Consider the following 23,861-nt stretch of genomic DNA (forward strand, 5'->3'; position numbering starts at 1 on the left):
GTTGAACTGCAGGCTCTGTTGCCTCCTGAAGTCTGCCTAGCAACAGTGCTTTTTTCCCTTTCTCTCTCTAGCTAATGTTCAATGAAGGGAAACCAGAAAAACCACTTTATTTGCATGCATATAAGTGCTGGTACTTGCCTCCTAATGGGAGGGCTATTGCATGACAAAAGACCCTCAACAGTCTTCTCGCTTAACATGCAAACCACAAACTGCTAGAGAGAGCAGAAAAAAAAATTCTCTCTGGTTCCCTTTTAAAACCAAACTGTTTCTCTCTGCTAAAAAGCCCTTAGCAGAGAAAAGAAAAATATAATATTCCTACTGGCTTCTGGATTCTGTCTATATCCCGCCGCTGCCACTCATGTTATAACCTTATTCCCAGATCTGGACCTTAGCGTCCAAAATATGGGGGTTAGCATGAAAACCTCCAAGCTTAGTCACCAGCTTGGACCTGGTACCTGCTGCCACCACCCAAAAAATTAGAGTGTTTTGGGGCACTCTGGTCCCACTGAAAAACCTTCCCTGGGGACCCCAAGACCCAAATCCCTTGAGTCTCACAACAAAGGGAAATAATCCTTTTTCCCTTCCCCCCCCCAGATGCTCCTGGAGAGATACACAGACACAAGCTCTGTGAAACTACACAGAGTGATTCCCCCTCTCCGTTCCCCAGTCCTGGGAACAAAAAGGACTTTCCTATTCCCCAGAGGGAATGCAAAATCAGGCTAGCCAATTCAACACACACAGACCTCCCCTGATTTCTTCCTCCCACCAATTCCCTGGTGAGTACAGACTCAATTTCCCTGAAGTAAAGAAAACTCCAACAGGTCTTAAAAGAAAGCTTTATATAAAAAAGAAAGAAAAAATACAAATGTTCTCTCTGTATTAAGATGATACAACACAGGGTCAATTGCTTAAAAGAATATTGAATAAACAGCCTTATTCAAAAAGAATACAAATCAAAGCACTCCAGCACTTATATTCATGCAAATACCAAAGAAAAGAAACCATAGAACTTACTATCTGATCTCTTTGTCCTTACACTTAGAAACAGAAGACTAGAAAGTAGAAAGTACTTCTCCAAAGCTTAGAGGAAGCAGGCAGACAGACAAAAGACTCAGACACACAATTCCCTCCACCCAAGTTGAAAAAATCCGGTTTCCTGATTGGTTCTCTGGTCAGGTGGTTCAGGTGAAAGAGACATTAACCCTTAGCTATCTGTTTATGACACAAGTGTTATAACTTTTTAATATTTCTTAAAGATGTGCTCCCAGGTGTTAATAAATTTACCTGCAGGTTTAGTGAGTTTGCTCTTTGGAGCACAGATGGAAAAAATACAGTATATTAATGCAGTGATAGATCATCAACCCTAAGTGCATTATCTTTTACAGATTTCCTACAAATGTGCTAGAGATTCCTTGCTCAGGGTGGAGTGCAAGCCAATATGAAGAGGAGAAACTAAGGTCATGGTCCTATTGGCGCATGGAGGAAAGCAGGCTGCGTAATTTTAAGGAACAATGAATCTTATATAATCAGGACCTGAGGGAGGAATTGTGCCCATAGGGAAATACAGCTCTGCACCATCCCAAGCACGCTCCAGATTAAGGACACAATCTGGCCCAAAAAAGATGGTCCCTAAATATAATACCAAATCCATTATTCCCTCATTTCTGTCAACGTTATCATGGGATTGCATCTGTTTAAATGGTTTCAAAGATGGATAATCAGGCAGCAGGATATTCTTAGGTTCACTTAAAATATTTTTAAACAAATTTCAAATTATCTACTTTTAGAAAATACCAGCACCAATAAAGTTTAGGATTCTTTACATTTTATCTAAAAGATAAACAATACCTTAAATATTGTTTTTACAATGTAGTTTGCCCCAGTTCACCATTTATATCCCAAGATGCAGCAGAATATGGCCAATTTGAATCAGTGTAACTGTGTGAAAATTAAAAAAATCTTTTTTAAGCTAGTGTCTGCAATGCAGTTGTGGTCAAAGAAATGGGAGTAAGCAGGACTGATACAACAGATTCTTTGGTTAGCTGGCTGGACTAATGGTTTACTGGTAGCTCACCACTTTTCTAATTTCAAACACATCAACGAACCACAGTGCAATAGTTGGATTATTCTCCTTCTGTTTCCCATGTGGTTTCTTTGCCACACTAATTATACATTCCAAAAGGCTGTATTCACCAGTGGTAGGCTTCTTTTTTCATTAAATTTTTTATTATATTTTTAGATAAAGATACAACAAACATATGTTATGTAGTAAAATAAATACAGTCACTGCAAACCTTCATTAGCTAGTGAACTGGAAATTCAGTGTCCAGTAACTACTTCACATGATTTATTGATATGGATCTAATTACATCATATCATAAGTACTTATCTTAAACCCCCAACTGGCTATACATCAGCTGTTGGGAAAGTTGTGGCTAAGGTGACCAGATAGCAAGTATGAAAAATCAGGACAGGAGATAGGAGGGTAATAGTTGCCTATATAAGACAAAGCCCCGAATATCAGGACTGTCCCTATATAATCGGGACATCTGGTCACCCCAGTTGTGGCAAATGCTCCCTATATTCAATGTCCTCAGCAATTTTGGCTATAGTAAGGCAATATATCAATTAATGCATCAGGAGACAAATAGCCAACACACAGTGCTGCATGCAGTAAAATGTAACTTGGAAAAAACAGCTTGTGTTTTGGACATTGTTCTGCCACATAGGTGGGATTGAAGCAGTTGAAAAGCATTTCTTGTTAGACGCCATATTTAAAGTACTACTGGAAAATAAATAGATGTGGTGTGTCAAAGGAAGCACTGAATGAACAGCCAAACAAGTGCTGAGTCAAGAGAAGTGCACAGCTGTAATACACTGAGGGTCCCAACAGACACTAGTGTGCTGAGAACAAACTGGCAAAAAGAGAGAACAGGGATCAAAGCATCAGAAAAAGGACACAGCCACCAAGATCAGGGATGCTTGAGTACTGAAGAGATGAGGCAGACAGGTGTGTAACCCCACACATGTGAGCCAACAGCCCCAATAATCTAATATTTGTATGGGACCTGACTAGAAAGTAAGAGACGGCAAATGACACTCAGTGAGCTTTCCTAGAATCTGAAAGGCAGGAAATTGAAGAAGTGCTGTCTCCTGCAGGGAACTGATTGGAAGGAAATGTTCAGAGAGCAGCATTTATATCCTGCATTAGGTGGCATATAAAAGCTAGTGGAAGGATTGGCTTCTGATCTGCCTTACTACTGCTGCCTTCAAGGCTTAAAAAGACCCCTTAAATGTGAGAGTAATTCTGGCACACTCAAGCTAAGAAGCAAGTAATCCTTCACAGAAGGTATCTGTAGAGAACACAGAGTATATTTTTCTTCCTAAAAAAATAGTTAGTACGACTTATCTGGGCCAAGTGATGTTCCATACAAATGTACTTTAAAAATTAAGATGCTGTATTTAATGTTCTACTAAAAATTAACTAACAGAAATATCCAGACAATTCCTCCACATTAGAGGGCTTGACAAAGTTTAAACACACACAAAGCATCCTGTTTATAACTAGTCTGCTTGCAATATGTAGTGGTTTTTAAAATAACATTTAAACACAGATCCAAGTATTTCTTCACTACCTCATACAGCTACTATTTAAAGCTTTGGAGTTTTCATTAAAAAACGTTTCACAGAAAAAGACATCTGTAACTTATAAAGAGTAATGTGTTTACTTTTGCAGATGTCAACAGAATCATGTTCTGTGGAGTCATCATGAACAATGATCGTAAAACTCTTGTCAATTTTAACTTTTGCTTATATGTACTATAGTAATTGATTCCATAAGGTGTATTTCTCTTAGCACATGATAACAATCTTCTTAAGAACAGCTAACAGCTCTGTGACCTACTTTTGAAGATATGAAGGAGAATAAATGCATAGCAGTAGTCACAGAAACAGCAGCAGCACCAATTAATTCATAAATTTTTAGAACCACTAAGTCCGTATGGTGTGTAGTGCTCTTGCATTGTATAATGAACCTGGTATGTAGAATCACTAGGCCCCTCTGCCTACAGAATCACAACTCCTCCCTCTGCCTGTTTGTGTGTGGAGGTGACTTAAATACTCAGATCCTGGCTATGAGGCTGGAGCTGGTTAGAAAGGGGGAATAAATGTCACTTCCATGATGTTTTTGCTGCTACTTCTTCCCATTCTGCAGAAGCACCTCTGTAGGTGCATTGTGGGTTGGAGTTCCATATGTGGAGAAGACATGAGCAAGAGCCTCCATAGCATTATCCCTCTCACAGTCAGAAATGTTGTATTTGCTCTCTTTGTTCTGAGAACACCTTATGAAATGGAAATGGGGGCAGCAGGCAGTTGGAGCCTCTGTTACAGTGAGCACCAGGAGCTGCAAAGGGATCCACAGCTGCTGAAGGGAAGTCACCTAGGGGCTGCTGTTGCTGAGTGGTGTTCCTCCATTAAATAATCTACTTTCAGTGAGCAAGAGCTGCCAACAAGAGAATCATATGAAAAGCCAGGCCAAGTTGGGCCATGGGGAAGAGGAACGGTGGAGATAAAGAAGTGGGAGGCAGGAGTGTGGAGCCTGCATTCGGTGGGTGGGGGAGGGAGAAGGAGGTTTTGGGAATCCTGAGGTGGATATGGGAGGAAAGAAAGCAGAGATGGAGCTAGGCTTTGGAAGGGGCTGTATGCAAGAGATGGCACAGGGCACGTGAAGGAGTAATTGTTTATGGACTAGGGAAGGAGAAAAGAACGATGGAGTTTGTGTATTGTGGGAGAAGGAGTGGAATTGACTAAAAGAGAAGGGGGAGGAGAAATGAGGTTTAGTGGGGATAAAAGGAATTTAATTGGACTGGGGAGCAGAGATACACTGAGATCTGAAAATTGACTGACTGTGGAGAAAGGAAGTTGTTTTGAATTGCCTGTTGGTGAGAGAAAATGGTGCAAATGTTCTTGGAAAGTAAGCAGAACTGGATTTGTATGGAAGGGGACTATCTGATTGTGGCAGGTACTGATTATGAATGTGGGGCTTATTTGAACTGTGAAGGTGAGATTTTGAGAAGAATCATTGATTTTTACAGTAAACTAATAGTTTGAGGACAGTAATTTAGGTTAAATAAGAGGTAAGGGGAATTGCTTGTGTGATAAGGTGGAGGTGACCTGAAAGCATGGGGGCATTGACAGAATTTTAGGTTGTTTGCATGTGTGTGGCTGTTTCTACAAGCTGTTACAGTAGTAGCCTCAGGAAGGATTGGAAATCTAAGTATGACTGGGAGATCAGTAGGGGTAATGATTCAGGAGAGAAATTGCCTCACTACTAAGAGTTAGTTACTGCTAGGAAAAAGTTTAGTCATTCCCTGGTGTAGTGAGTTTACTGGCAGAAATGCGCACAGAAACAGTAAATGCTAAAGACTAGCCAGAGAAAGTGAATTTAAATTAATTTTGAGTGCACAGACTTGACTATCTGCACTGGAATCCTGATTCTAGGAGTTATGTTTATACAATGAGGAGCAGAAACCAAGCATCTGATTTCTGTATCCTACCAAAACAAATGGCCACAGCTGCAATTTAAATTAAAAAAAAAAAACTCATACATGTTCTATAAACCAAAAATCTGTGTAGAAATTGTTCAGGATATAAATACAAACAATAAGTGCATTTGAGAAAACTGTAAGCAGTTTGCAGAGAATTGGTGAATCAAGAGGGGAAATTCATCAATAAATTATATACAATGAATTATGTGTCCAGTTCTATGAATCAGTTAGTTTATTATCAAAGCTGTTGCATATCAAAAGTATGAACTAGTACTAGGGAAGTCACCTAGTGGAAGTATAATATTTGAGTGATAATGTTAATAACCTACAGCTATAAAAGGATACATGGACTGAGGTGATAGAACAAGTAACTATGATATACTTAGGATGGATTCTCTATCACTGGAAACTTTTAAATCAAAATCAGATGCTTTTTGTTTCTATGCTCTAGTTCAAATAGGAATCAATTCAGGAAAGTCCTGCAGCCTATATTATGGTCCCTTCTGGCTCTATAATCTGTGATGGGATAGGAACTTGCTCACTAGGACCTGAACCAAGATCACTAACCTATTTTACACAGACCACCAGTTACCCTTCTGCTGGTAATGGCTTTCAGTTATTTTTGACCTATGCTGAATTCGAACTAGAGACAGCGAGTAAAAAGCTCCCAATTTCATTACTAATTCCCTCACCAATAGATGCAATCCTAATACTTTTCTGCTTAAGATTGATGATCTAATTGTTTCTTAAACAATCTTTAGCAAACTTCAATGGACTTTTAAAACCAAAATTAAATTGCTCTTTGTATTATTCAATATACTTTACTGACTGTGGTACAACTCTGATGCTTAAGGAATTGAAGCCTGTTGGAAAAGTTGTAATTCGAAAGGCCATTTGTAGACAGCAGGATTCACTCTGTTTAACTTCCAGTTCTATAGTGAACATTTAGATGACACTTGGCTGGGAAATGTGAATCCTCATAGACAGATGTGGTTTCTCAGGTACATCTAGGGGACATATTTACCTTTAAAAGATTAATCTTGGCCTCCTGAAAATCTAAAATTTCTTATAGCACAGACTAGTGTGCAATATGTTGTCAGAGACTTCTGAATAAGGGAACGTCTTGATCAACTGGGCAAACAAGTTTTACAGCTGGAACTGGTTTCTTTTACTGAGCTAAAATATGGTATCAACTGATATCTTCCCATGGTAGGTGATAAAGTATAAAATAGGCTCCTGATTTTTGGCCAGGTCTCAAACATTACGGCAATTGGAATTTTGCTGCTGCAATGCAATTATGACAGAAAATTGTGGGTGCAGTATATACCACAGGTGCATACATTTAGATACCTAACTACCTAATTTAGGGCTGCAAATTACTCCTGGATCATTTTTGATCTGTTGATTGCAGGCTATGTTAAACTTGTGACCACAGGCGCCAGCTTCCTCCTTGCCCCAGGGGTGCTCAACTCTTACTCCACCCCTTCTTCCAAGCCCCCAACCCGTCTCTTCCTGCCCAATTCTGCCCCCTCCCCAGAGCACACCCTGCCCCTGCTCCTCCTGCATGCCCCAGAACAGCTGATGGTGGCAGGCAGGAGGTGCTGGGAGCAGTTGCGCGGTGGGGCCGCAAGTGAGCGGGATGTGCGGGGGGAAGGAGAGGGGGAGCTAGCTGGCAGTGGGTGATAAGCACTCACTATTTTTATTCCCATGGGTGCTCGAGGGCTGGAGCTCCCACAGAGTCAGCACCTATACTTGTGACTCTCTCTATTTAATGACTTACCCAATGAGATTTTCTAAATCAGATGGGGTTAAGAAAAGAACTGATTTACCATGAACAAGAGTACCATTCGGTATTCCTTACATTATATTTTGTTATTAAGATTTTTATGCCTTATTTTGTCCAATACTATGTACTGTGTTTAGAGCAATATCAACTAAGTTAGAAAAATAACTGAGCTTAATCTCAGTGTCCATGGGAGAAAAATATAGTTAAGCTGTACCCCTAAAGCTTTTCAGTACAACAGCAAATGATGTGGCACTCTACCAATGAAATGCCAATTAAAAGCACTGCATTTTTTTATAGCCTAAATTAGTCATAAACTGATTGGTGTTTCCAACAGATGCATACCTGCAACATGTTTATGTTGAAGTCAGCCTCAATGTGCAATGGTGCCAGCTATGCTTACAGATGTCATCTGAAACACAGAAGAAATGTGGAGTTTATGTCCAAACCTCCTTTTAGGGCACAACATGGAATCTTCTGTAACTCTGGCCAGAGGCCAGCCAGGAGTGCTTGTAAGGGCAAACTCTTTGCCAAGGGTGCTGAATGCCAGGACTCAGAGCTATTACTGTCTGGATGGATGCAGATCTACCTCTTCCCCATCAAGCCCAGCAGGGCATCTTCACTAATGAAGCATTCTGGACAATTAACAGTGAAGCTGAGGGCTCCATAGATTTTCAGTGCCTCAGTTTGTTCAGGGCTTTGGGACTTCAAGTCGGTGATACTGATGTCCAGCTCACTGCCTGAAGCTAAACCACTGCACAAGAGATTGGGGCATTAGGAAAATGTCTAGCAGTTCCACAGCGATACCTTTGTTGAAGTTCCAACTCCTGACAGTTCTGTATACAGACCTCCCAAATTTGCATTCATGCTCTTGGTGTGAAATATGGGATGGCAATTGCAGATCTCTACTAAATGGTCAATTGCTCCCTCTATGAGGCTGTCACAAAATCAACCATACCAGCTTTGCATCAATCCTCTCATCCTGTATTGGTGGATTTAGGATGTTTCAGAACAGTCAGCACTTTTTGTGTTGAGGTCATTGCTCACACCAGGCCCTCAACATCAGGACTCCCAGCATCTCCTGAGGAGAACAACGTCTGCAGGGAGTATGATGATGTGTCATTCAGGACTCTTTTTCTTGCAGTCACATGTTCTCAAATTCAGCATCAGTGGTACCTCTTGATTCATGTGACTTTGTAGGAGTTAGAATCCCTTTCTGAGGTACAGAGACTTGACTGAAGTGACCATATAGTCATTTACACCCATCCAGTAGACTAATACCCACCCAGATACAGACAGTGATAACTTTGCACCAGTAAAAAAAAATAGGGTTCAATGTATTTAAATCATTAGAAAAATGTTTGTACAATATTGTACATGATGAAATACAAGTTTAAAGCTACAAAGCAAAGGAATGTTGACTAAGATTAAACCTAATTTTGAATAAAAAATCTTAAATGTTCAGTGGAGGGGGGAGTCATTAATGAAAATGTTCATGATGATGTGAAGAGTTGACTTAGGACTTGATAGTGGTTCAGAAAGAGCCACTATGCTCCATCATGTATGGTTTTCTCCTTGGGTTGGGGAGTGGGAGGGATTTTCAGTCAGATGATTCTTTTTTCTTATGACTGTTTGTGAGGACTTGGTAGTTGTGGGTGGTGTCATCTTTGTTGCGAAAGAATTCTTTGAGGCAGAGTCAGCAAAAGAATTCTTCTGGTATGTTAGTACGGTATTGTGGTGGGGAAATTCTGTCCCTTGGAGAGTACAGCTAATTTGGCTCCAGTTGGGGTAGTCTTGATAAGTTGATGATGTGATGGAGACGTGTAGTGTCTACAACACACTTTTCAAGATCCAGGGGGCCTGCACAAGCTTATCGCAACATGTAGTGTACTTCATCCAGTTATCAAATGCCCCAACGACAAATTTTATTGGTGAAACCAGACAGACAGTTACTACACTCTCAAATGTATTCACACAGAAAGGTGATGAAAAGACAAAAACACCCTCTTAACCTGGGAGTGCACACTTTTCACAAAACAATCACTCCATATTTGACCTGTCCATTTTCATCCTCAAAGGAAACCTGCACCGCACTTTCAAGAGACTAGCCTGGAAGCCTAAGTTCATAACTTTGCTAGACACTAAAAATCACAGACTAATGGCACATCTTCACTTAAAACACTGCACCGGTGCACACTACCTACACCAACAGAAGAGCGTCTCGCATCGATGTAGGTAATCCACCTCCCTGAGAGATGGTAGCTATGTCAACAGGAGAATTTTCCATCAGCCTAGTGCTGTCTACACCAGGGCTTAAGTTGGTTTAATTGCATCATTCCAGGGTGACCTAATTTCCTTGTGTAGACCAGGCCTCAACAGGGACACTGGTTTCACTTCTCTTTACAACAATCTGTAACCTGGTATCCCTCCTTTTTCCTGTGACTGCAGAGATGTTAATTGCCCACTTCATCTTGAATGGTCTCTTGCAACATGGTGTGAACTTATGCTTAACATTCTGTTCAATCTTTTATTTAGCTGTGACACACTCATTACCTTTCCCAGACTTGAAGAAGAACGCTGTGTGGTACAAAAGTTTCTTTTTTCACCAACAGAAGGTGGTCCAATAAAAGATATTACATCACCCATCATGTGTGTCTCATGTTTTGGGACCAACATGACTACAACCAAACTGCAGACACAGGTTTATATGACAGGGTAATAGCGCCTGAGCTTCAAAGTCTCTTAGGTTAAAAAAATAACCACTTTTAGAACTATCCAGGCTCTCCAACATTGTGGTGAACAATATTTTGTTTTTCTTTTTACTGACAAAAAGTATAGGAATACTTTAAGGGATTTTTTTCCTTGGGTAATTCAACCATCTGGCTGAAAACCACAAAAGCCAAATAAATTTCAAGATAGGTTGGCAGAACTGAGTGAATTAAAGATAGTTTCCAAGTTATTGCCTATGGTTTTTTGGTTGTTACAGTGTTTCCACACCAGGTTTTCTGCTTCCCCTCCTGGGAGTGCTTCCCTCTAAAGCTCATTCTGTTTAACTTGGGATGCCTACTGAGTTTCTGTCCCAACTTTGAAAGTTAGTTGGGTTTGGTTTGTTTTTTAAAAAAGTAGAGGTTCTACGGGGCCCTTATTTAAGGCCTGGTCTACACTATGGGGTTAGGTTGAATTTAGCCACATTGGGTCGATTTAAAAATGAATGCGTCCACACAACCAACCCCGTTCCGTCAACCTAAAGGGCTCTTAAAATCAACTTCTGTACTCCTCCCTGGCGAGGGGAGTAGCACTAAAATTGACTTTGCTGGGTCAAATTTGGAGTAGTGAGGACGCAAATCAACAGTATTGGCCTCCGGGAGCTATCCCAGAGTGCTCCATTGTGACCACTCTGGACAGCACTTTGAACTCCAGTGCACTAGCCAAGTACACAGGGAAAGCCCTGGGAACTTTTGAATTTCATTTCCTGTTTGGTCAGCATGGCGAACTCAGCAGCACAGGTGACCATGCAGTCCCCCCAGAATCATAGAGCGTAGAACGCTTCTACACTCCCCCTATCATCTCCATCCCTAAGGTTATCTCAGATTAGAAGGCGAAAAAAATGCACTTGCAATGACATGTTTTCCAAGCTCATGCAGTCCTCCTGCACTGATAGGGCACAGCTTAATGCATGGAGGCATTCAGTGGCAGAGGCCAGGAAAGAATTAAGTGAGCATAAAGAGTGGAGGCAGGATGCAATGCTGAGGCTAATGGTGGAGCAAACAGACATGATGAAGCATTTGTTGGGGGAGCAAACAAACATGATGAAGTGTCTGTTGGAGCTTCAGGAAAGCCAACAAGAGCACAGACGTAAATCCTCATGCATACCAGCTGTGTAAAAGTTAACCAATTAAGAATCAGGAACTTCCCTGGGTTCCAATCCCAGTCTCCAACTTTGTAGCTTTAAGCATATTACTACTCCTTTTTGGGACAAATTCATTCCTACTACAACTACTTTGATGTTGATGGATTTACACCAAGAGTGAATTTGTCCCTTTTTCCTCTTTCCCTATCCATGAAATGGGGAGATTACTTTCCTGTCTGGTTGGGGAATGCTGAGGATTAATATAGTTGATCTCTAAGGCAGCTTTTTAAATTATTATAATTGTTGATAAAACCATTAGGAAACTTAAGTACATCACTCAGAAAGAGGGGCCATCATTTTCAAGTGACTACTCATTTTGGGTGCCCAACCTGAGAGGCACCTTAAAGGGGACTGATTGCCAGAAAGTGCTACACTTCCACCCTCTGAAAATCAAGTTCCTTTTAAAGGTGCCTCGCACTGGGCATCGAGAAGTTCAGGAATTCAGTCACTAGTCATTTCTGACCAAGATTTTCAAATGTTTTGTGCATGCCTGGTAACCTTTCCCCCTCCCACCTCAAAGAAGATGATTGTTAACCTAGAGGAAATAACTTTAAATGGACATTTAGGTGCTACTCCAATGCAACTATAAATAATGATAGTGTTCAAGTGATAACCTGCCTAGAATGAAGGTTGATGCCTATAGTTATTAATACAATACTGAACTAAAGCCCAGATTTCAACGAACATTCCAGTATACATTAAGGACCCTTATGCTCCACTATATTACACCCCGTTTTATACAGGAGGAGAGAGTCGGGTGCTAAGTTTAAAACCAGTGTATATACTAGTATCATGAGGCTTGTCTCTGGTCTCACAGAACTGAAACTCTGACTTTAGTGGAGTTACTCCTGATCTATTCCTGGGTAAGTGAGAGCAGAATCAAGCACTTGATTGGTTTACTGTCTGTTACTTTCTCTGGCAAAAATCAGACCATAGAGTTCTTGCATGTTTTGAATGTAGCTTTCCCCTCAAAGACACTGTGAGCTAGGAAACAACCTCAGGAATAACTATGTTAAAACAAATATACTATTCTGTTTTCCTCATTTCTCCAATTATAATTTATCCACTTATGCATCACAGGAATGTGACAAGGAAGTTTGAAAAACAGACACTATGTACCACTTCAGAAACATTAATGTGAAAAATATATAAAACTTATAGGAGCCTTGAGTGCAAATATCTATTTCTGCGATACCATTGAGGTGGCCCAAGAGGGGAACACCATTCCTGCTTTTCTTAGAAAACATCTGCTTGAAACAAATTGTATTTCTTTGTTTAATTTGGGTTTGTTTTAGCAAGCCTCTGAGCTCTGAGGAAGATTTTTGATGGTTGGGGCATCCTTGAGAATTTGTAGCCCTGAACACCCCAAATCAATAATTTGCAGCATCTTAATTATAAACAAACAATGCTACTTTCTACCTAATTTTGGGGGTGGAGTAGGTAGGGGGAGAGAACAAAAGTATTTGTAAGCTTCAGTTTGTTACATACTGACCGTCTCGTTTCAGATTAATCATTAATAATTAATATGATTAGATTTAATATTTTGGACAGTTTCATTCACAAGTTTTTTTAAAGCATCTAATCAATTTGAAAATTCCCAAGCCACCAAACATTCTTTAAAAAGTCATCTATTAGCATCTGTATTGTATGAAATAGCAGCTGGATAGCATAGTTACAAAACATTGTTACACTGAACATAGTAAATTCATTTAGGTCCAAATCTTTCCGTGAGCGTCCACCACCAGTGTCTGAGCTAGGCACTAGGAGAGGTATGGGGGAGGAATCTTCTCCACCTTAGATGCAGAGCTGCCTCACTTACGCTAAAACTGGCTGCTGGGTTGGCAGTGACTCTGCAGACACTCTAGTCCACTCCTTCCAAAAATGGCAAAGAACCAGAAGCTCATGCACTGTAGATCCTCTGGTTTTCCCCCTCTCCCATCTGGTCCATGTGCCACCCTCACTCACCCAGTGTGCTGCCACATGGCAAGTACTCGCAGGAGTTGGGCTCCACACCATATAGGATTCATAATCCCTCCCTCCTCCCTTGTGCAATTGAATTGCACTGATTTTGCAGTGGGGAAGCCTTTCAGACATGCAAAGTGGGGGGCATGATTCACCCCTTAGGAAGAATACATCAGGTACAAATAGGATAAAAAAGTGCATTTGTGGAAATACTTTAGTCCGCAAACCCCTGCAACATACACAGTACTTTTCAGAAACAACCCTATCAATAATAGCAGCATCATATGGCCATGTTTCAGATTTTACATTAACCAATAAGGACTATGGGATCAAAGTCTAACAGAAAAGCCAGGAAATTCAAGTTTCAACTCAGCATTTCCCTAGACATATTCCATTAAGGGGATAAGGTTTGAGCCACACAAACCATGCAGGGGAAAGAGCCCTTTAAAACACTTAATAACCCAGAATTCACAGGGAAATCTCTCAGATTTCAAGCCCTCCTTAGGGAAGCCTTGTGCCTCTTTATAATCCTTAGTAGGTGCAGTGGTGTAGTTCCCTCAGGAACCATGTTCCCATGGAGTGCCCGCACATGGCATCCCCAAGAAACGTCAACATACTGTCACATAGGTATATTGCCTTGGGATTAGAAAGGGATGATGCCATGGAGAGTGGCATTCCCAGCTATGAATGGGCTCAGAAACAGCCCACATACAGCACAGAAACTCAGACTCAGATCATATGGAATGGCTTCCAGTATCCAGGAAGGGGATGATGATACTTAAGCTCAATTCCCTTTCGTCTCACAAAAATTAGACCAATTCTACACATTTTTCTCCTTTTTGCAGAACAAACTCGATGAATGACCTGACATTTGCAGACACACACATGGAGTGGGTTTGCTGCAATGCTACATTCCCTAGCTAATCAGATGTTGTATATTATAGGTTATGGACTGTGCAATGCCTTTGATTGGTGAACATCAGGTGGAAGACAGGCAACTTATAACTGATCTCGTTGTAAGCAAAATGAACCAAATGTTGTCCAAAACACCTATACCATCTCCTCAGAGACCAACTGCCACTCAACAGCCTCAGGTAAGAAACTTCTACTTTCTAAATACACAATAGGATAATATATATAATAGGGCTATCAAGCAATTAAAAATTAATAGTGATTTAAAAAAATATTTGCGATTAATGGTGCTGTTAAACAATAATAGAGTAACATTTATTTAAATATATGTGGATGTTTTCTACATTTTCAAACATTGATTTCAGTTACAACACAGAATACAAAGTGTACAGTGCTCACTTTATATTTATTTTATTACAAATATTTGCACTGTAAAAAACAAAAGAAACATTATTTTTCAATTCCCCAATTACAAGTATTGTAGTGCAATCTCTTTATTATGAAAGTTGAATTTACAGGAGATGATGCTGCCTGCTTCTTGTTTAGAATGTCACCTGAAAGTCATGGAACTGTTGTAGCCAGCATCACATGATATTTACTTGCCAGATGTGCCAAAGATTCATATGTCCCTTCATGCTTCAACACAATTCCAGAGGACATGTGTCCATGCTAATGATGTGTTCCTCTCGATAATGATCCAAAACAGAACAGACCGATGCATGTTCATTTTCATCATCTGAGTCAGATGCCACCAGCATACGGTTGATTTTCTTTTTTGGTGATTTGAGTTCTATAGTTTCCGCATCAGAGTGTTGCTCTTTTAAGACTTCTGAAAGCATGCTCCACACCTCATCCCTCTCAGATTTTGGAAGGCACTTCATATTCTTAAACCTTGGGTCGAGTGCTGTTTTTATCTTTAGAAATTTTACATTGGTAACTTCTTTGTGTTTTATCAAATCTGCATTGAAAATGTTCTTAAAACGACCACCACATGCTGTGTCATCATCCGAGACTGCTATAACATGCAGTATATAGCAGAATGCAGGTAAACCTGAGAAAGACACATACAATTCTCCCCCAAGGAGTTCAGTCACAAATTTAATTAATGCATTTTTTTTAATGAGTGTCATCAGCCTGGAAGCATGTCCTCTGGAATGGTGGCCGAAGCATGAAGGGGCATACAAATGTTTAGCATATCTGGCACGTAAATACCTTGCAATGCGGGCTACAAAAGTGCCATGCGAACGCCTGTTCTCACTTTCAGGTGACATTGTAAATAAGAAGCGAGCAGCATTATCTCCCGTAAATGTAAACAAACTTGTTTGTCTTAGCGATTGGCTGAACAAGAACTAGGACTGAGTGGACTTGTAGGCTCTAAAGTTTTACGTTGTTTTGTTTTTGAATGCAGTTATGTAAAAAAAAATGTGTATGTTTGTAAGTTGCACTTTCACGATAACAAGAATGCACTAAAGTACTTTGAAAAATTGTTTTTATTTTATCATTTTTACAGTGCAAACATTTGTAATGAAAAATAATAAAATAAATTGAGCACTGTACACTTTGTATTCTATGTTGTAACTGAAATCAATATATTTGAAAATGTAGAAAAACATCCAAAAATATTTAATACATTTAAATTGGTATTCTATTATTAACACTGCAAATAAAACTGTGATTAATCATGATTAATTTTTTAATCGTGTGAGTTAGCTGCTATTAATCAGCAGCCCTAATATGTAAGTTTAAGTCAAGATTTCACTTGCAGTAAAAGATTTGGCTAGAGAAGTTACATACAAAAATTCAAAAACGTCTCATCGAAGGCATCCAGCAAGAAATTCTAGAAGGTGTTCTAGAAACAACAACTAACCAGTCTGGATCAAAAGTTATTCTTGTGATGTAGTTCTGTGTGCAGGATTGTAGCTATTTAAGTATCTTGATAGCTCTGGATTTGGTATTATTCAGCTGAGTTGCCATTAGGGAAAATGGGGTCCTTATTATGTGGTTATAGGTCATATTCATGTAAAAATATAATGGAGATGATAAACCTATGAGGCACTGCCCTTAGACAGCATTTGACTTTATCTGAAGATGGAAGCAAGAGTGCTTAATAAAAACATGTGTTATTGCAGAAGATTTTATTGAGATCTATTGACTACAATGTGTGCAAAGTAAATTACATGATCATGTGATCAACATAATATAATGCAAACCAGGAGAATAACCAGTGATTTCAAAACTGGAATGCACCTGAAGTATATTTACTGTTTCAGTGAGCAGTTGTCTGGACTGAATTGTTAATTTACAGTGTTATAAGAAGGATAGAAATGCATTCAATTTGTTATACATTGTCTAATGCTTTGAGGACAGGAGTTTCTGAGTTCTGATCCTGGATGTGCTACAGATCTGTTTTGTGACCTTGGTTAAGTCTCCTATCTTCTGTGGGCTAGATCCACAAAAGGACTTAGACTCAGCATTGCATCACCTCACTTTAGGCACCCAGCAACCTAATGGAATCCACAGCCCTGAGTCAGGTGCCTAGGTTCCCCATACAATGAATGCATGGAGAGAGTTAGGTGCCTAATAGGATTCACAAAAGCCAGCACACTGAGCAGGGAGCTATGTAAACTAGCCAATGCCAAGTAGAGGGGTATAGCCTAAGACCCGCCCCACAAAAGAAATTAGGCACCTCACGGAAGGTGCCTCCTTCTGCCAGGAGGTGGCAGTCCTGGATTCAAATCCCTGCTCCACATCAGGCAGAGGTGGGATTTGAACCTGGTTCTGCCACATCCTGAGTCAGTATTTTAACCACTGGGCTAAAGATTTTAAGGAGAAACCAGCATTTTGTGTGAGGTCCAAGCCAGGTGTACATCGAGATGCCTACTGGATTGGACCCTGCAGGCAAGAAAGGCAGCCAGGACAATTCTCAGTTTGACTGGGGTTTAGTGTGAGCTTGGTGCTCAGGGTGTCAGAACTTAGGCAGCTGTGCACATGCCCAGAAACAGAAATTTAGGCACCTGCAGGATTAGGTGGCAGTTGAGCAAGGGATTTAAGAATCCAAATTTTGGACTAAGGCACCTGAAGTGGCATGTAGGCACTTAAATCTCTTTGTTGATCTAGTCCTCTGCATCCTCATGTCACTGTCTATGAAAATGAGGATGTTACTTACTTAACTCTTGGAAGTGTGGTGAGGATTAATTCATTTTTGTGCTCTGCATTGAAGATGCAAAGTGCTACATAAATGCCAAATATTATTCCTTATGAGCTCATAGCTGATAGTCAATGGAATTGATCCTGGCAGGGGTTAAGCAGCCGCAAATTCTGTTGACATCAGTGTGTGAGTAGGTACTCAGCACTTCTCAGTATCAGGCCTAAGTGAACAGTTAAGAATGAGATTGTCTAGCTATACTGACAGGACCAATGGTGATTGTTTAAGCAATAAAATGGACCCAAACTGTAGGTTGGGAGTTACCAACCCTAACTGAAAAGTCTATTTTTAATTCTGAATAGGCCCCACATCAGGTAAACAGCTTTGTGGCACATCTCAAGTAGACTAATTCTTGCGGAAGAGTGACTAATTTGCTCTTCAAATATATCATCATACTTTGTTTAAAAAAAAACCCACCACCATGCCACATAAAGAAGTGGTGTGGCATCTATTTATATTATAGCCACTAGAAACTGAACACAATGTTTCAACCACATACGATGAATTTCCATCCACTACAACTCAAGCCAAGTTGTAAAGGGCACCTAAAAAAAAAAAAAAAAAGTCACGGAGGAAAAAAAAATCACTTTAGTACCAAACATGCTTTCTTCCAGGACCAGTAAATTAACCATATATTAAAACACAACAGGCTAATTGAGAAGCATTGCCTGTTGTGGCAATTCTCAATTTGAGAAGAGATGTCAAACTGACAGAATAAATTTAAAAAGTGTTGTCAGATTAACAGATAGCTTTCTTCCCCTTCCCCCTCCCCTGAAAATGGAGCATTAAATGCTCTCACTGACTGAAAATCTGGTATACCAGTTAGGCACTTGTGCCTAGATTTCAGAGAAGCACAAGGTGTGGAAATGTTTGTGTAAGTGATTACTACTGCCATGTAAGCAAATTGCCTGCTTTTGTACTCAAATTGGGTCTGTTCCTGTATGTAAACACAATTTCACACTCAAAAGTAGGTCCAAAATGAGCATACCCCACAGGCCTCCTTTTATAGAAATCTGGTTCTTAAAGCTCTGGCTACAATAATTAATGTAATTAATTAGAAGCATGCACTAGGATCTTTGTTGCAGGATGTAGAATTTGCCATTTTTGTTCCTGTCAGCTATCTCGATAACAACCCCCTTCCCCGCAGGAAAGCTTCTACTATGCACAGATGCAAGAATCCTAAGACTTATAAAAGGCCTCACTATAACAGCTTGTGCTCAGAATTATCCTGAAACCTATGGCTGGTGGAAAAGTTTCTATCCAAACTTTCTTCCAACAGAAAGTTGTTGTCAACTAACAATTTATTATTTTATTTTATTTATTTGGAAAGGGTCAGTTTTCCTTGAAATTTTCAAAAAAATAAATTGGGGAGGAGGCCTAAACATTTTTTTTTTAAATCTGTTCATGGTTTTTTAATGCAAAATCAAATTTTCCACTGCAAACTTGAATGAAGGCAAAGAAAAATTTCATTTTCACTTAAAGAGGCGGTCAAAAAAGCAAACAAGATGTTAGGAATCATTAAAAAGGGGATAGAGAATAAGACTGAGAATATATTATTGCCCTTATATAAATCATGGTACGCCCACTTCTTGAATACTGCATACAGATGTGGTCTCCTCATCTCAAAAAAGATATGCTGGAACTAGAAAAGGTTCAGAAAAGGGCAACTAAAATGATTAGGGGTTTGGAGAGGGTCCCATATGAGGAAAGATTAAAGAGGCTAGGACTCTTCAGCTTGGAAAAGAGACGACTAAGGGGGTATGATAGAGGTATATAAAATCATGAATGATGTGGATAAGGAAAAGTTATTTACTTATTCCCATAATACAGGAACTAGGGGTCACCAAACGAAATTAATAGGCAGCAGGTTTAAAACAAATAAAAGGAAGTTCTTCACACAGTGCACAGTCAACTTGTGGAACTCCTTACCTGAGGAGGTTGTGAAGGCTAGGACTATAATAGTGTTTAAAAGAGAACTGGATAAATTCATGGTGGTTAAGTCTATAAATGGTTATTAGCCAGGATGGGTAAGGAATGGTGTCCCTAGCCTCTGTTTGTCAGAGGATGGAGATGGATGGCAGGAGAGAGATCACTTGATCATTGCCTGTTAAGTTCACTCCCTCTGGGGCACCTGGCATTGGCCACTGTCGGTAGACAGATACTGGGCTAGATGGACCTTTGGTCTGACCTGGTACAGCCATTCTTATGTTCTTAAAGTTTCTAGAAGAAAAAAAATTCTGACCCACTCTACTGATAATAGCAGTCTTCTAATTTCCTCCTGCTCTTTGAATAGTCTCAGCTGAACACTTGAGAAATCTTGGGGGTTTTCTAGAATTGTATGAGCTAGCCAGCCAGGAAATTGTTCCATCTGCCAGAGACGACAGCAGCTAAGAATTTTGAGTCAGCAGATGAATAGGGATGTCATGACTGAAAAGTTCATTCTTGTCTGCCCCCATCTGCTGGCAGAAAAGATCTGTACTCACACACCTGGACTGGCAGAACTAGGTTTTGCACATGATTATTTGAACAGTTCTCCAGGATAACTGCTAATGTTTCTGAGATTGCTTCAGCTAGTTCCTTCAGTACCCTAGGATGAATTTCATCAGGCCCTGCCAAATTGAATATATCTGAGTTATCTAAATATTCTTTAACCTATTCTTACCCTATTTCGTTTCCTCTTGTTAATATTAATTGTGTTGCATATGTGGTCACAATTTACCTTTTTAGTGAAGACTGAAGCAAAACATTAATAAAAGCATTAAATCACCTCAGTTTTCTTCATGTCACCAGTTACTAACTCTCCTTCCCCACTAAATAGAGGGCCTGTACTTTCTTTCCGCTTTCTCTTACTCCTAATGTGAACCTCTTCTTATTGCCTTTTATGTCCCTTGCTAGGTGTAACTCATTCTGTGCCTTAGCCTTTCTGATTTTGTTCCTGCATGCTTGTAATATTCTTTTGTATTCATCCTTAGCAATTTGCCCATGTTTTCACTTTCTTAGGATTCCTTTTTTATGACAATTTATCAGTTTAAATCTGTGTAGATCAGGGTCTGAATCCAAGATAAATGGTACAAAAAGTAGTGTTAATGCAAACCTTCTAACTATTGTATGATAATGAATTATGATAAAATTATTTCGGTGCAGATGCACAAGTGCCACATTACAATGGCAAATTCTGAGAGTACTTTCTGGGAGTTCAAGTCTATGAAGATTCTATTAGGAAATGTCAAAACAATCTCAGTACAACTCTATTGAGGCCATGTTGCAATATCAACAAAAGTGTTGCTGTAGGATACGCAGCCATTAAAGAAATGGGAAAAAACATACACACTATGTTAAACTGGTTCGGAACATAATATTTTAGACAAGCTGACAAAGTCCAACACACTATAAGTGAAGCTGGCTACTGCATCTTTAATACTGACCTGACTGGGCATTCTTTAAAAGTAAGGGCCATGAAACAACAGTAATTAAGTGTATGATCAACAGCCCACTAATGAAACGGCCATTTATCTAACTGTTTTGAAATAGGAGTAGTAGGACCCAGAAAAGTTTTAATCTTTAACAAACCATTCAGACTTTTTAAAAAAATGTTTTCCCCAGAATAAGCCCTTCTGTATTGAAACCAAGTATAGCACATTGAAATAGAAATTTGATCAAGACCTCTCCCTCGGATTTACGGAACTCCTGCCTGTTTTAATTTCTTTTCATTTTCACTATCACCCTCATGACCTCCTCACTATCCATCCCTTATTCTTCACATAACATACGACTGGCTCAAGAGTGCCGGGGAGCTGGGCTCAGTATTTACTCTAGCTTCTTCATTCCAAAAACTATTAGAGAGAGATAACTTAACTGAACTTGACCACCCATAGTGGGACAAATTTGGGAAAAGGCAATGCTCAAAGCAGTTAGCATTGGCTCTATGAAGAAATGACAAAAGTACATTAGTCAAGTCCACACAATTAACTCCTCTACTGTTCTGTTTCCAGTAGAAACACGGAACTATGATTTCCTCTGTCAGTCATGATTTTTTTAAATTGTAATTCGCTTATGTTTAGTAGGTTGTTGGTAATTTGCTTTAATCTATTTGAATGTGAATGTCAGCCTGACACTACAACAGTTTGATCTGGCTTTATAAAGAACATCTAATTATATAGGGGGGAAATCCTGCACCCACCTGTGGTGGAACAAGGAAACTTAGAAATAAGTACAGTTGTGCTGAACAGGGGAGACAAGATATGGGGAGCCCACACAAAGGTCTGTGCCAGATGGACCCCACCTCCACACCATTTTCTGCTTAGTCCATCCCCACGCACAGTTTGAGTAATAGCAATGGCTGCCTGGGGGAGGAACAAGGCCAATGTTGGCAGATCTTCTTCTACACAAAACCTTCAACCCTTAGACCTACTGCAGCATCCAGACTGTAGTCACAACTGCTGAGCATCTCCACAGCCAAGGGAGACCATTCCATTTTTCTCCACCCTCTGGTACCTGAGTTTGGCCTTTAGGCATTAAGAACTTATATTTCTGCCTCTGGGGAGGAAAACCCACCAAATAAGTATACAAATTAAAGGCTCGGTTAAATTGTTCTACAAGAGTAACATGATACTGATACTCAAACTGTCTTCCTAAACTGGAGCAAAACTGTCTAGAGTAATTATATCTATAGTAGTAAACAGCAATAACAATAATCACAGAAATGTAGAGCTGGAAGAGACCTCAAGAGGTCATTAAGTCCAGCCCCCTATACTGTGGCAGGACAAAGGAAACCTAGACCATCCCTGACAGGTGTTTGTCCAACCTGTTTTTAACAACCTACTGTGATGGGGAGTCTAGCATTAAGAAGTTTGATTAAAATCATTGTTTATTTCTCTAAAATAATTATGTACCATCTATAAAGAAACCCTGTGCTGTATTTCTGTCTCTCAGTATAACATTTAAAATTGAGGACAGAAATCTGGGGTATAGTGCAGCTGCTTTGCATTGAACAGCCTGCAGCCTAAAGCTGGTGCAAGCAGAAGTGGGAAGATCGCTCCTGATTTAGATGCATCTTCTGGTGAGACAGAGCCACCATAATGTGGCTTCTCAATATCCCTCTGATCCCTAGCTGATGGGATGTTGAGGTTGTTGGCCACAAGCACAACTCAGTTTAGCCTTCACCAGTTCTAAATTATGCCAGAGTACTAGCCTGACATAGTTTGCCCATGATCAAGGGAGCAAAGGCCACCTTAGCTGCATTATGGGCTCCTCAGGTATACTCAGGATTTGGTCCATGCTGTTGCAAAGTACTTCAGTGGAAAGAATCTGCTGGTTCTTGGTTCTGCTGTTTGCCTCTTTAACTGAGTATTTACATTTTTGAAGTCTTTCATCAGGTTACATCATAATTTGACTCAATGGAACTTATCAAAAAACCTTAGGTTGTAGTTTTGATATGATCAATATATTTTCTGTGGGCTAAATTGGTAAACATCACATGTCTCTTTTCTGTGGAATTTCTTAAACATGAAAGTTTGCGTGCCCTTGTGAGCTACCACTCAGTATATACAAGTGGGAGTAAATACTTACACAAAGTGCATGTCAGTGGACAATTAGTATCCAGGCCTGTGTTCTTTTGAAGATATAGCCTACAGTGAGTAAAGTTCTTTTTCTATTAAAATTTGCTTGACATACTCCTGCCCAAAAGCAAGTGAATTAGAAGCAGGGGGCATATGCTTTCCAGGTTTGTAGGTCAGCATACAATCTAGACTTCTTGCTAGAAGCTCAGTAAGAAACATTTAAAGCTATGCCCCCCAAAAATGTTTATAAATTATAGAAGCCACTCTTTTAATTTTTAAAGACTAGAACTCTGCTACAGAGAAATAGTCATCCCTCTGCTGTACTACAGCACCTTTTCGTTATTTAAATGATAGTGACATCTTGTGGTAGTATTTCATTTTCATGGTGGTCAGATGTTATTTACTGTTTAATGAAAAAGGATAATGTGCAACTACAAATTGGTAAATTACAAAAGTGATATTACAGTAAAAATGAAATTGAGTGTCTCATGTACATACACTATTACTAAATAACTAAAATGCTACTTATACAAAGGTTTCTAGACATACTCATATTTCCAAAGTCTTTAATTTCCCTTTGATTTGAATATAGGTTAGTTATTCTACATGCACTCAGATGAAGGGAGAAAACTTGATTTAAATCAGCCTCTCAGTAACACTATTTTAACTGTGTTCATTTTGTGGGACTACATGAAAAAAAGAAGCCTCCTTTTCAGATCCCAGGCCAAGTTTGCACTATTAAGGATGGCAACATCTTTGTGCTTGCCAACTAAGCAAAGTTGATCTGGAAAAAACACATTTTGCTCTGCATGGGTGGACTCACTACACCTGCACAGAGCCGCAGTGAAATCGAGTCTCTCCCTACATGAAGCTCAGTGCAGGATCAGGGCCTAAATGCAAAACCCCAGACTGTACGTTTTTTTTACTGTCATTAGTCAGTAGAACTGCACATTAATATAAAATATATTTAGCTAGTGGCAGGCTG

At 39.7% G+C, this 23,861-nt stretch overlaps 1 protein-coding gene across 2 annotated transcripts in view; it reads left to right on the top strand.

The window, feature by feature from the left end:
• Positions 1-23,861, top strand: part of SYN2 (synapsin II) — a 435,882-nt gene that overhangs the window by 392,470 nt on the left and 19,551 nt on the right. For both annotated transcript variants that reach the window (XM_030569938.1, XM_030569939.1), the window contains exon 10: positions 14,146-14,295. In XM_030569938.1, the coding sequence (XP_030425798.1) occupies positions 14,146-14,295 (150 nt within the window). The remainder of the gene's footprint in view (positions 1-14,145; positions 14,296-23,861) is intronic.

Source organism: Gopherus evgoodei, chromosome 7 (assembly GCF_007399415.2).
Source record: "Gopherus evgoodei ecotype Sinaloan lineage chromosome 7, rGopEvg1_v1.p, whole genome shotgun sequence".
In the NCBI taxonomy this organism is placed as follows: Eukaryota; Metazoa; Chordata; order Testudines; family Testudinidae; genus Gopherus; species Gopherus evgoodei.